Source organism: Anser brachyrhynchus, assembly GCF_964034855.1.
Source record: "Anser brachyrhynchus genome assembly, chromosome: 4".
Lineage (NCBI taxonomy): Eukaryota > Metazoa > Chordata > Aves > Anseriformes > Anatidae > Anser > Anser brachyrhynchus.
This window is the reverse complement of record NC_137698.1, coordinates 70,736,891-70,750,855: the sequence shown is the minus strand read 5'-3', so window position 1 is coordinate 70,750,855 and position 13,965 is coordinate 70,736,891. Positions and strand designations below refer to the sequence as shown.

Below are 13,965 nucleotides of genomic sequence, written 5' to 3'. Positions count from 1 at the left end.
TACATAATACAGAAGTCTGTATACCGTTACTGAGATAGGTAGTACAGGTATGCTAATGAATACAATTAAAACACCAGAAAGCTGTCCTTTTTTTTTCCCCATTTTTCAGAAAAAGATTATTCTTTCTTTGAAAATGAGAGCTTTCCATCCTGAAAGTGTAATACATTCTTCATTCTCTTTCTTTCCAGATCACCAATAATCTATTCAAATAATTTCTCTCTTTTACAAAACATTAACATTTTCACAGCAAAACATTGAAATAATTGAGTTTCCTGAAACTGTCTGAATCACAAGTTTTGCTTTTGCAGTTTCTAAGTTTATCTAACCCTACATAAGCTTGGTTCATGGCCTCTATGCTGAGGAAATTCTCAATTAAGTAGTTAATACACAGGGATGCATAAAATGCTTAGTGGTATGGAAATTATTAATAGGAAACAGTTCCAATATCTGAGTGAACATAATAAACCCTCTCCTTTTATTTATGAATTCTGAGAACACTATCACAGAAGAAACTGGTCTCAAATAGATTTGAGGGTAAACAATTTAACACCAAAGTGACAAAGAAACAGCACAGGACAAGCAGATCTAATTGTAGCGCTGAAGCAGAAAAATACAGTAAACGCTATCACTGATAGAAAGGTTTCTTGAAGTGCATCTTTGCAACACCAACTACAAACAGTTATGTTAAGAGGAACACAGTTGTGCACCCATTTTCAACTCCTGGCTGAGTTTAACACTGAATAAATTTAGTTTTTACAACTCAGATAAACCAAGAAAAATAGCAAAACATGGTACACTTAAAAACTACATGGTGTTCTAATAATTAGGTGTGTAAACCACATAGAAGGTTCCACTTCTGAAATATAGAAACAGAATAAAAATCTGCCTCAAGTATCTCCACAGCTGTTATTGCTATTAAGGTAGAAATTAATTAATTTCAAGTGATAACTATCCTCTATTGTGATAGGAAAGACGGAATTCACATTAAAAAAACACTAGAGAGAATGACTTATTTTAATAGATCTTTCTCACACACACACACAATTTGGTGAAACAAAATATAAGTTCTGTAAGAGAGTAATGTAACTTTATCCATACTGGCCAAAAGCAGACTAAGTCAAACTTGGATCGGTAAACCTACAGAACAAGTTGTTTTGAAGATAGAATTAATCTTCATATGAGCAACTGAGCTCAACCATGATAGCTTCCAGATCCAATACGAAATCAGGAAGTCAAGAGACATATCCCAGCCTGTCATGTCTCAGTCAATTTTCACTGGAAGATTTTAGATATGTGACAGTTATGAGCATTTCCACCTCTGTTCTTTGTAAGTGGAGAACTATGATCAGCAGTTTCGCCTTTCACTCATAAGCATGGCCTGAGAAATTCCATCTACACATGAAAAGGTCTGAATTCATCCAGAACAACCGCCAATATCCAGAAAAAGAAATCCATCGAGTAACTCAAACTTCAACTCCATGTCTTATTAACCATAATCAACATAGCAGCAGAGCCTGCAAACACTGTATGCATCTTTATATTGCCTACAGTGTAGTTTGGATTTTATTCAAGTAAAAAGTGTATTGCATATATTTCTATACTACTGTCTACCCTCATGCAATGAAATAATGCTTTTCATTTGCTTTATTCTCGGGCCCCTCCAAATCCAACTGGTGCATTTCAAGGCCACTCAAATAAACCTACCCATCTTTCAGCTTTTCAAAGAAAAGCAGAATGAAAAATATCTACTGCTCTAAACAAATTTTCAGTGATGATAACGCAAGTTAGTTATAAACCGTATAAATCATACTTACAACACTCTCTGGTAGTGTCTGAAGTGTTGTTTTGAGCTGATCAGCTGGAGAAAGGGTGTCTGGAAGATACATGGCTCTGGATAAAATTAGCAGTGAAGTAGGGATTTCCTGGTTCAGGTGCAGATCTAGCCACTATGAATACAATACATAAAACAGAAGCCTTCAACTTTTGGATTTCTTTCTCTTTTGACAAATCAATTCAAGCATATGCAAAAGAGTAAATTCTAATTTTTATCACTAGTTATCAATCAACATCCTAGCACAGGAGCTACAGCCTATAAACAGCAAAGAATTAAAGAGATTGCATTGAAGAAGTATTTGAAGAAGTATTTTGTTTGAAGAAGTACAGAATATTTGAGGAAGTATTTTGTTTCTTATGCATCTTCCTCTAAACCAGATAACCAGAAGACAAAATTTCTTTTCTCCATGATATACTCAGAGAAAAGTTTTTTTTACAAAGTAATACAGATAGTTAACAAGACAAAGAGGCAAAATTAAAAACATTTTTAAGTCTATGTATGTATTTGCATCATCAAAACATCATGGCCCAGTTAAAAACCAGAAGCCCACTGCTACTATGTACTTATACAGTACATATGACAAAAGCTTATTAAGGAGACTGTTTTAGCCCAGCCCTTAATAAGAACAGAATCAAAATATCTGATCAGAATCATAACAAAAATCATAGCTAGCAATTAAAATTAAGCCTGTGCATTCAATCTTGCAAAAACATACCTGTTTAAGCTGTTCTTTGAGACGCTCCTCTGTGACACCAAGGGCTCTCATTCCTCGTGCACGACACGCTGCCTGCAGTTCTTTAACAGTCAGGGTATCAACTCCTTCTTCAGCAATCAGCTGCACAAAACGTAAAATAAACTCACCGTGTAACAGCTCAAAAATGAAAAACAACCATCGACGCACTCCCAGAAGTCTGTATTTTTTACAACGGCCACTAGAGGCTGCTGCAATAACACAAAACAGCCTGGACTTTTCAAACACCAGTGAACATTACACTGTAATCTTAACAGCTCCATAATGGTAATGCCAATTTCTCTCCGAGTTTGTATTTCTATTAGCTCCTTCACAAGTTACAGTTTCATAGAAATGCCCTTCTTTTTAATATGATTAATTTCATTGTAATTAATGGTAGATAAAAAATGGCAGGTTTTTCTTTAGAGAGACATAAGATTTCAAAAACTCTTTAAGCCTTTTTAAGTTAGCTCAAAAATAATTAAGACAAAAACAGGAAAATACTTAGAAAAAGTTTACATAAATACTCTCAGTCTTACACATAAACATTATTAACCAGTACATATTTCGAATGACTCACTTTGTCATCTGCTTTTATACTTCTCAGCCTCATGGTCAACTGGAAACGGAGGAAGTTATTTGTCCCAATTGACTGAAGTTCCAGCAATTTACAAAGTGCCACCAGCTGAGGCCTGGTTAGATTGTCCAGTGTCAACTCATCTTCAAATAGTTTTGAGAACCTTAAGATCTCTTCATTACTGGGTCTTTCGCCAGTTTCCCTGATCTGTAAGAAAAACAAAGAAACAAAAAGCCTTTCAAAGCAAATTCCATGCCTGGGCATTATTTTGAACAATAAGAATTGTTCTCATTTGTCAGGTACTTCGCCTCAATTTTCGAAATAGGAAATAGGATATAAGGAAGTCATGGTTGTTTTTTTTTTTTTCCTCAAAAAAAAAATATGTTTACTATAAAAGGCAATAGAATTGATGGTGTTAACAGTTCCCAACAGCACTGCATAATGTACATAGCTAGATAAAACCCATTAAAACCAACAATTAGATGCATGTGCATACTAATGAGTAGTTTTATCTGAATTGGCACTGGCTTGAAATACCTCAAAATACCTAAGAGAAGTACAGAAGAACAGTTGCTACGGAAGTCATGTAGGCAAGTACTCTTTCTGGTACCATGTTTAGTAAACATAAAGCATGTTAAAAGCATCAGCCTGTTAAGATACGCTGAGAAGCATGCCACGATTTCCAATTGCAAATATTTGCAACACTGGGGTCCCTATCAAATGATAATTTGGAAACTTGCCTACCTAAATTCTCTCCACAACCATGACTGTTACAATATTGTTTTGTTTCAAATTCCTAGCTGTTCTGCAGTATCTCAATGCAAATACACTTGAATTACTCCTAAGTATAAACCACTATCTGGCAAAACACTGAATAAATCTAGATGGAAGGATCTATGTAAATGCTTATACAAATGCAAAGTTAAGCCTTTAAATAATGTGCACTTCACAGTAATTAAACTGAAGTACTAGAAGCAAAAATAACAGTTCAAAGCAGGAAAAAAAATCCTTAGTCTCATCAGGGCATAGTAGAACTTTTATGCATAATGCTGTTGATTTTTCTATTTTAAGTATACCATTAAGTGCTTATTGGTGATATTACTGAATCAAAAATTTACAGAACCTAACAATCAAAGACTAACTTCCAGCCAATTAACACCTTCAGTCTAAAGAGTAGATAGCCAAAAAAAAAAATTCCCAATCCATCTACCTGTTTAAAGCCCTGCAAGTTAACTGATATCAAATACAGCCTAAAATCTAATATTACCTATATAGCCTGATTTATTACACCTACTTGTTTTAGTTGTCAACTCAACGCTTTTAATCAATAGCTAATTAATAAAAGATAAAGATTTGGATGGTTTTGAATCGATTAACTTCCAGGATGGCTGTGTAGCAGAGAAACTAAGAAAGGAAGGTCAAAGGCCTCATTACTCCACTTCACCAGCTCCTTCAACACAGGAGCCAATACTGGAACCTTACGAAAACACTCAAAAGTATTTTCTTCTTTGCTTAAAGCTGAATTTTGGCAGAGACAAAATACGTAGAGGAAGAGGGAAAAAACACCCTATTTCTTTAGGGCGCAAGTTGACATTTCATCATGAGCTACAAAACAAGACAGTTCTCAAGCAAACTTGTTAAAGCCTGTAATCAGTGGATCCTGTAGAAGCAAATACTTCACTGCAGAAGCAGTGGGGAAGCATTTAACCTTCTTTTTACTCTGACATTTATTTTCTAGGATACTGAAATGACATCAAAGTTCATCTCCATGGCATAAACGAGAAAGTTATGGCTGTAAAAAGCACACCCACACATAAGGAAAGCAGGGCCTGAAGCTTCCTTTTAGTCATTGCAGGAGCTTGGAACTCCCCCTAGCAAGAGTGGAGTGATACGTCATTAATTTCCATAGAAATTAACCCCGAATTTAAATTCTTAGTAGTTCTCTCAAAAGAAAATGAAATGTTCCAAATATGAATCATGGCAGTGGCATGCTCCCAGAGTCTGCAGACAGAAATTTTAATGCTTCAGCTACTAGTCATGATCACTAATCACTTGAGATTTTCTGCAGATGAAAAAGGACAGAAACCGTTGACTGCAAAGAAGCTTCAAAGTACACGGACTTTGCAAGCAGATACTGGCACAACTTGCCAACAGCAATACCATTATCTGAAGTACCCCACTTGCTGCCATCAACTTATTACCCCACCCTTTAAAAACTTTACTCTCTGCACTCACAAGCAGGAAAAACTCAAGCTAACTAACAAGCCTTGAAAAGTTCAGCTCTGAAATCCCTAGGCTTGTGTCTTTTTCTGTGCAAAGGGCAAGAGCCCGTCTTTGCTTAAAACTCTCAGCCATTCCTACTCATCCTCAAGAAGAGAGATGACACTTTTACTTTCAGAAAAACACCTGGCAACAGCAGATGGTCGTTGTCTCAATTCAGCAGCCCCACAATTACAGAAATCAGAAGTGTGAGTGGACTGAGATGAATCCTATCCTGAGAAGATTTATGAATGTATTTTTTGTCTCTCCAGAGAATACGTTACCTACAACTTCGTGAAAGGAAATGCTATCAAACCTAAAGGCAGTCAACTTATGAGGGAGGTATTTGACATTCAGTCAATGTTCCAGCAAGTGTGATAATAGAAAATACTTGTACCAAACATAATACTCATATTTTAGCAAATCCCTAAATTCTTGTCAGCATCTCAAAGGATTTCAGCAGTATAGAAACTGTGTTTAAAAAAAAAATGAAGATAGGATTAAATATGACAAAAAAGAGCAAGTTTTACATTTCCTCCTCTGAATTTTAATCAGGTACTTAGGAAAGAACTTCCATTTCTCTTCACATTTCATACCCAGTGTTCACAAAAGCAAGCCAAGAACTGTGTGTTAACACCACATACATAGTCTTTTGGATGTCAGAATTAACTCATTAACAAAGAGATAAGATAAGAACACGAAGAGAATGAGCAGAAGTGTATTCCTTCCAGAATTAAGGAGAGAGTAAAAGTACCAGCTAGAACACCACAGCTAAAAACAGTGAAGCTTCAGCACTCTGAAGTATTACTTGCCAAAAAGAAACCTATCCTGAAGAAAATATTACATCCTGCTCTTTCAAATCCAACAGAACAGGTAGTTGATGATATGTAAACCGAAGGAAAGAGAAATGCCAACCACTTCAACCACTTTTTTTTTTTTTTTTTTTTTTTTTACCTTTTGAAAGAAAGTTGAAAAATCTTTTGTAACATTTCCTTTGGCTGCTTTATTTTTTAAGGCCATCTCCTCAATCGTGTCTTGAAGGAATTTAGCCAATTCAAGCTTTACTCTCAGTTGTTTCTTCAATCTCTCCTCCTGTTAAAAAAAAAAGTTTGGTTTTAAATGTTCCTTCCAAAAATACATGCAACTAAATACCACTTTTTCTGCCCTCAGACAAGTTATCTGCAGTGCTTCTAAACTTCTGCTGTTAACACACACATCACAAGAGAACATGCATTCATACCAAAAAACACCAAAACACACTGAAATTCAGGTTTAACAGCTAAAAGCTCCATAAAGCATGAGGTGCAATGCCAACAGAGTGAAGTGTAACATGAGTAGCCTCACCCACTACTACTAACATGAACCCACCCACCTAGGAACAAAAAAACAGAAAGTAACCAACTTTGGTTTGGCTAACTCCCAACTCTTTTATCCAGGTCAAGTTCTATTTTACACCTCATCCAAAATAAAAGGTGAATCTATTGCAGAATTAGAAATTAATAGTTACTTAGATGCAATATACAATTCCCCATGATTGATTTTATCTGTGGCCGACTGAGAGGTCACTACCTGCAAACCTCATGTAATTATTCTGTGCTCTGATACGGAGAATTTGTCAGGTTCTAAGAGAAAGGGGAGAACGGTCTGTTTGCTTTTACGAAGCGCTAAACAAGAAAACTTATATGAAGTTTAGACCAAACACTGTGTAAGAAGCTATTTTAAATATTTAGCATAGATACAAAAAACCCTGCATCAAAAATAAAGACTACGAAAACTGACAAATGTAATGCAAAGTAGGAAAAAAAAACATTTTGCAGCTTTCATTTCTGCTCTGTAACAATCATAGAAAACAGATAACAAAAAACAAACAAACAAAAAACAAAAATAAGAGAAGCTAACAGCCTTGACAGCTAAGCACCTGCATGTACAAAACAGAAAGCCAGGGTGGCGCTGGTTCATTTCTAGATGTTGACAGCAAAATCATCAGAACAGCATCAAAAATATACCCCAATACTGAAGAAAAAATATTTAGTAGTCCAAACAGTAAGTCATCTTCAGTAATAATCTAAAATCAGTGTTGGATATGACTGAAACATAGTTTAGGTCACACACTAGGATGTGAAAAAAAATATTCAGAAACATAGTTAGGACTATACTAGGATCATCTGGAGCGAACATCGTAACAATCCCTTCACAGCCTCAAATGTATATAGGAGCAGCTAAACTTGACATAACTTCTGAGCATTATTTTCTATTTTTATTTCACAAAATAAGAACCTTTTTCCTGTTTTTATTTAACAAAACTATCTTCTCTTCCATATAGACGACAAAACAGGAAACTGAAATGCTATTCTGTAATTACTGCAACACTGTTTACTTTAATACCCTGACTGTGGAACCCTACTTAAATGTGTAGCTACCAATAACCCTCATGTAGATTTTTCCATTCTGTATCTCTTAATACCTCGTAAGAAGTTTTACTTTCACTTAAAAAAATATTTAGTAATAGCATACTATGATTTTACATAGCAACATAAAGCCTTACAAATCATTAGAACGGCTTAATAACAGTAAATTGCCAAATATTCTTCCTGAAACTGTTACAGAATAAAATAATCTGTAAATTAAAATATGATCTGAACTAGAATGATACAGGTATTTTCCTGCCCAGTAAAAATTTTAAAAAGCTTTTACAGCTTTTGTTGGTTATAAAACTGTATTAGCTAAAAGAAAGCACTTAATTAACTTTTAATTAAGAATTAAATCACGGATTTTGTTAATAGGATTCCCCAGACACGCACAGCAGGCATAAAGTATGTTCAGGTAACATTTAATAGACAAGTTTAAGTTCTTCCAAACGTCTTACTGGATTACAAATTCACTTACTCACCTTTTTAGACTTTGTCTCAAATGTAGAGGGAAGCATATTAGGGAACAACTTAAGAGCTACTGGAAGTAAAAATTCCATAAATGGGACAACGAGAAAAACTAGGAAAGGAACCAAGCGGAAGAGGTCAGCACATATTCGAAGAAACTGGAAGAAATAAAAAAAAGTGTATCGATAAGCAAAATGTTATATATTTATTTCAAAAATGCTTTGTATTACCATCAAAATTACCACTTACACACACATATTTGCTAGAAAGGAAATTTAAAATAACATAGATATAAAGAATGTGAAATCAGGTTTTAGTATCTTTTTCTGTAAAGTTGCTATATACTGCAGAGTGCCAGAGTTTCTCCAGTTTTCAATGCTATAGAAAGTATTTCAAAAGCCTCACTGTGTCTCAATAGGATTATTGAACAAGTATCTCATTTAAACCTCTTAAAAGCACCTGAAAACAGGAGGTGGTCATTTGTTGCTGTTAAAGCTGCTTAACTTCTTTTATTCATCTTTATTTGTGCTCCACCACTTCTTACATGCATGAGCTACTATGGACTAAGTAATCAAGAATAAAATGAAAGATCCCTCCCCCCGGCCTTATAACAATTGTAATGTACATTTAAATCCAGGGTAATGAGCCCAGCTCAGTAGATTTTTTTTTTTTTTAAAGTTACGGCTTTTCTAGAGCAGTAATCCCCTGAAGCAGGCAGATGCATTACTTACTAAATCTTGAACTGCATGAAATAAATATTGTCCTTTTGATTTCTGTACACCCACAGGCGCATGGACTAGGCCGTACAGTCTGTAATCATATTTTCAGAACTCTGAAGCTTAATAACTTGGTTTATATTGGGGGAGTGCAGATCCTGCTTGACTCTGTCTCATTTTATAAAGCAAATAAGAAGTTATTGGGAATAATGTCAGCTCCTAAATCAGAAACTGAAGGCCAGACGTACACTACTGCCACAGCACTGTCAGTCAACATCATGACTTAATAAATAGTTATGATTGGCAAAAACCAGCAACATAAATGCTATTGCACAAGTAAATACATGCTTCTCCCCGCCTTCCCCTCCCCAGAACTCACACCAATCCAGGGGAACAGCAGCAACAAACAGCCTGTACAGGCTGCGTGCTGCTGTAGAACCACTTTGTAGAGTACAAAACCAATAAAACTTTAGTCACCATTTTCTCGGCATAAAACCACCCAAAGATCTTATATACGGTTTGAGGAAAGCACACGCTTCTCAGATCCAAAGTTAAGACATTTTTTGCTGTATAAAACAAATTCAGCTTCCCAGAAAGGAAGCTTTAGTCTATTGTTTATGGATTCAAAGATGTTTCCATTCATTCCAACAATAGAAGATAAATGAATACCAGGGAGTTCAAAAGGATATAAGAAAGTTCAGAAGAAAATTTTAAGTCATACAAACAAGTATATTTTCCCTAGAAAAAAAGTTCAAATAATTGTACAGAATGCAATACAGTGTTCCTATTTCTATCCAGCATCTATTTTTAGATACTGAAAGTATTTGTATGAGGTGAAATCCAAACATAAAGAAGCAGTTTTACAGCTGGATTAAGCTAACGTAACACTGACCCGAGATAATACATTAAGTCATAAATGTGCACCAGCAGTCCCAACGTGAAGGCACACCACTGATCCAGCTAAAACTAACCCCTAAATACATATGCAGACATGCAGAAAAGGATTAGCAAAAGGGGGTGGGGTGGGGCGAAGCACTTGCATTTAAGCACCATGCAGGACTGGCGACTTGTGCAGCAGCACAGTCCTGAATCAGCTTCCATGAATCATGAAACAGCATCAAAGTGAAAGAAAACCATCTCTGCACATAACCTAATGCAATGGTGCATGATTACACACACGTCGTTTGGCGGTACAGCATGAAGGACTTGTGACTGCTCTATCTGCTGCTGCAGCTCACATACTACACGCTCCCCTTTTTTCTCTGCACAGGACAGAAGGGTCTGTTAAGGTTGATACGCTTACCACAAGCTCTGTAGTATCTGCCATCTAGCCTAAATGTCCTGAGCTATCCTGCTGCAGAAAGTAGTTCTTAAACAGCCATTGCTTTATTTCGCATGCTTTCCTTCTTCCTGACTTATCTCCTAAGCGTACAGAAGTGTTCCTGTTGAATCCGAGCCCCACCAGCAACTGCACACGGAGAATTTTGTGACTGATTTTTGGTTTACGTGAGCAACAGTTCCCTTGCATTAGCCACGCTGCAATTGCTTGTTAATGTGGTTAGATTACTTGGCTATCTTTCCATTATTGCCTCCAAAGAGGAAGGAAAGGGCAGGCAGAAATAACTCATTTGTCAGTTTGAGTGAAAATAAGATTTTTCTGAACTGTCAGTTCATACATGGTTTAATACATTTAAAGCAGTATGTCCTTCAAATATATACATATAAATATATACATACATATTTAGGAATATATATAATTAAGAAGTCCAGGAGCAACATTTCTTTGTTTTAAAGACTTCTTTCAATTTAAGGCTAAATTAAAAAGAAAAAAAAAAAAGAACTGTGTTAAAGAAAAGTAAAGGTTTAAAATAAGCATGTGCAAAGGTTTTGTTCAGCTGTAGGCTGTTTTGCTCTTTGCCGACCCTGGGTTCAAAGCCTACCACAACTCCATTCCAGAAACAGGACATCCTCTACCTCCACATAAAGAAAGTACACAACCTAGATTGAGAAAAATCACATTACTGTAGTTCTTAAAGCTATTTTTCCTACAACTTCCGCACTGGATTGCACACAGACAATCACTGTAAAAGGAGATGCTACATCAACGTGAACACCAACTATACCTGCACAAGAAACTCCTATTTTACTTAAAATAGGAGAATTTATTTGGAAGTGCTCATCTGCAAAAAAAATAAAGTTCAGGAAGTCCAAATGCCAGACCACTAGGGAGCTATGAGAAAGACAACTCTGTGGTCGCTAACCAGCAGTACTAAACAGCAGTCAGGTGAACAAACCCCTTTATCGACCAAATAACACACGCCTGTCCGAAGATAATGTATGAATACTACAGGCACATGCTTTCTAGTACTCAGTTCTGATCTTTCAGCACAAGTATTTCCGTGGTATTTGTATTTTTCTGTTGTTTGTATAATTTCACACAAGTATGGCTCAGCAAATACCAAAGAGGCAGGAAAACCAATGGTTCCAGTCCTGCCTTGCGGAAGATTGTTGGTTCCATTTTAAACCGTGAATTAACTTGTCTCACTTGGTTTTCCCAATATTCCAAAGCTCTGAACAAGGCGGCACAAACCAGAACTGCCACTTCCTCAAGTCCTGCTGTCCTCGTTTCCCCCCCTCTCCTCAGCTGCTCTTTCTTCCTACTACATAATCTCCTCTCTTATGTCAGCACAGACTTTTAAATTTATTGCTGAGCAATGCTTCGGCTGGATCAGCTGCCAAATACACTCTTGTACTGGCATAAAGAATAAAGCAAAAATAAGTAGTGAAGATGCTGAGACCAAATACCATCAACCACTGCTGCTGTAGTAGGAGATATAATCTGTAATGAAAACTGCTACATGTGCATTTCTGTCATTTGTCTAATCCTGCAAATATAGGAAAAGAAACATTTCTGCATACTTCACTGAACTGTGATATTTTCAAATTGTCCATGAAAATGGTCAATTGTTAATTATTTCTTTGTAAAATTACGTATATAGTGAGGAAATATTTGTCAAATTCATCAAATCAAAAGTTTTTAGTGACCATGCAGGGAGTTACTAACAGGAGGAGGAGGAGGAAGGAGGAAAATCCACACAACAATTTTAATTCTAGGAGCAACACCCAACAAAAAGAATGAATTCAGTTTAAATAAATTGAGTGATCAGTAAGGTCACTAAAACGAAATTGGTTTTTACTCATTACCTGTCTCCGTTCTCGACGCGACAGCGTATTTCCATGAAGTATTCTCCAGAGCATCCTCGCAGCTATTTTTGTGTCAATCCACAGTAACCGAAAGCCATGGTAATAATGCTTCAGCTCATCCACAATCCTCTGTCCAATAGATTTTTTCACGACTTCCACTTCCGTTGGACTATATATAGGTCCTCCTTCTTCCAGCTTCTTGTTTTTGTCCTTTAAGGACTTCAGTGACTTTTCAACTATGGAGTCATCTTGAAGGGAACGCGAAGAATGCCACCATCTAACTGGAAGATACTGGGGACCTAAAACACCTACGGCTGCTAGGGGCATCCACGAGCCAGAAGAGCTCATAAGAGTAAAGTATGTTCGTTCAGATCCTCTAGTCCAACAACAGTAGTGGTCTTTTTTGGAGTATGCATAAACAGGAGAGACACTAGTGCAATATTTAAAGTGTACAGTCCTTCAAAAGAAAAAAAAAGCATTCAAGAATTAACAACAGATGCTGCATCAGTTGAGAAACATCTACATTTTAGGAAAGCCAAGAAAACCTATGAATCCCAAAATCAGGATGTCTAAATAGTTAGCTTTACTTCATGACAAAAAAGCAGGTCAGCAAAAAAAACTGCAGTGAATTTTCCCTTAAACTACTTTGAAAAGGTAGCTTATTTTACTCAAATTAAATAAAAAGCAGCAACCGTAAGTGCCTTCCATTTGAAAATAAATCTGTGAAACCGTAAGTAACAGAAAACCCCTTCTATTACTTCTCCTGTTTGAAGGAAACACTGGAGAAACCACAGGCTGTAGACGAGGGACAGGTGCTGAGTTACGGGGAGAGAATTAGCATCAGAGAAATCCAACTTCATTAGAGTTCCTCTTTTACTATCTCCATGCATCTTGTTTCCCCTTTTCAGCAGAAACTTTATAAACCAAGTTCCATCGTGGTACCGAGGTGATGCATACTGGAGCAACAGTCTTCTACCCTACTAAGAATTTTGTTCTTTTTCTTTTATTAAATGTAAACGGAAGACATTATTCAAAAACCTCAAACATTTACACGCACATTAGAACTACTCAGTATATGTAAGGAGGCTTATACTTCACACTTTTTCAGAAAGATATGACAAATTTAAAACAGCAGATACAATACCCTACCTTGTATATATAAAATACACATACAGCATCCTATATTGCATCTACCTACTGTTGCGGTAGGTGTCCAATATTACAAGATAAAGCATCAAAAAATTCAAATAAGCCTTGTGATCCAGGTAAGGAACAAAGAACGAACTCTGTCAACATCCAACTCCGTAACTGTCTCAAGAACACGTAGCAGCTGGATTCTTTTTCAGAAGAGGTCATCACTTCCTAGGAGAGCCTCAACCAAGGCTGTACCATACAGCACACTGCCTTGGTTTAACCGAGATACAACTCAAATGACTACATTCCTAACTACTAAACTACACGTTTTAAGCTAGATTTGATTGAATGTTTCCTCTGTGGAACCCCCCAGAGGAAGTACACAAGAAGCCCACGATATCCCATTATGCCACTTGGAATCAGTCGAGAACAAATGATTAATATTCCATTGCTTTCATATCATAAGGGAAACAAAAATGGTCGAAGTGGGTGAAAAAGGGAAGATCTCACTTTCCTTCTCCCACACACAACCAGGCAGATGAAGAGTAGTAAATACTCAGACTTCTTCTCATCTGTCTATAACATAAACTGAAACTGATATTTTGCACATTTTTGTCTACAAGAGTGAAAGCTGC

The 13,965-nt window shown here is 36.4% G+C and overlaps 1 protein-coding gene across 1 annotated transcript in view; it reads right to left on the bottom strand.

Moving 5' to 3' along the window:
* LETM1 (leucine zipper and EF-hand containing transmembrane protein 1) overlaps positions 1–13,965 on the bottom strand; it is a 30,396-nt gene that overhangs the window by 12,818 nt on the left and 3,613 nt on the right. The window contains exons 3-8 of the mRNA XM_080589978.1: positions 12,197–12,653; positions 8,291–8,434; positions 6,355–6,492; positions 3,145–3,348; positions 2,550–2,669; positions 1,815–1,946 (exon numbers count right to left, since the gene is read on the bottom strand). Coding sequence (XP_080446104.1) covers positions 1,815–1,946; positions 2,550–2,669; positions 3,145–3,348; positions 6,355–6,492; positions 8,291–8,434; positions 12,197–12,653 — 1,195 coding nt within the window. The remainder of the gene's footprint in view (positions 1–1,814; positions 1,947–2,549; positions 2,670–3,144; positions 3,349–6,354; positions 6,493–8,290; positions 8,435–12,196; positions 12,654–13,965) is intronic.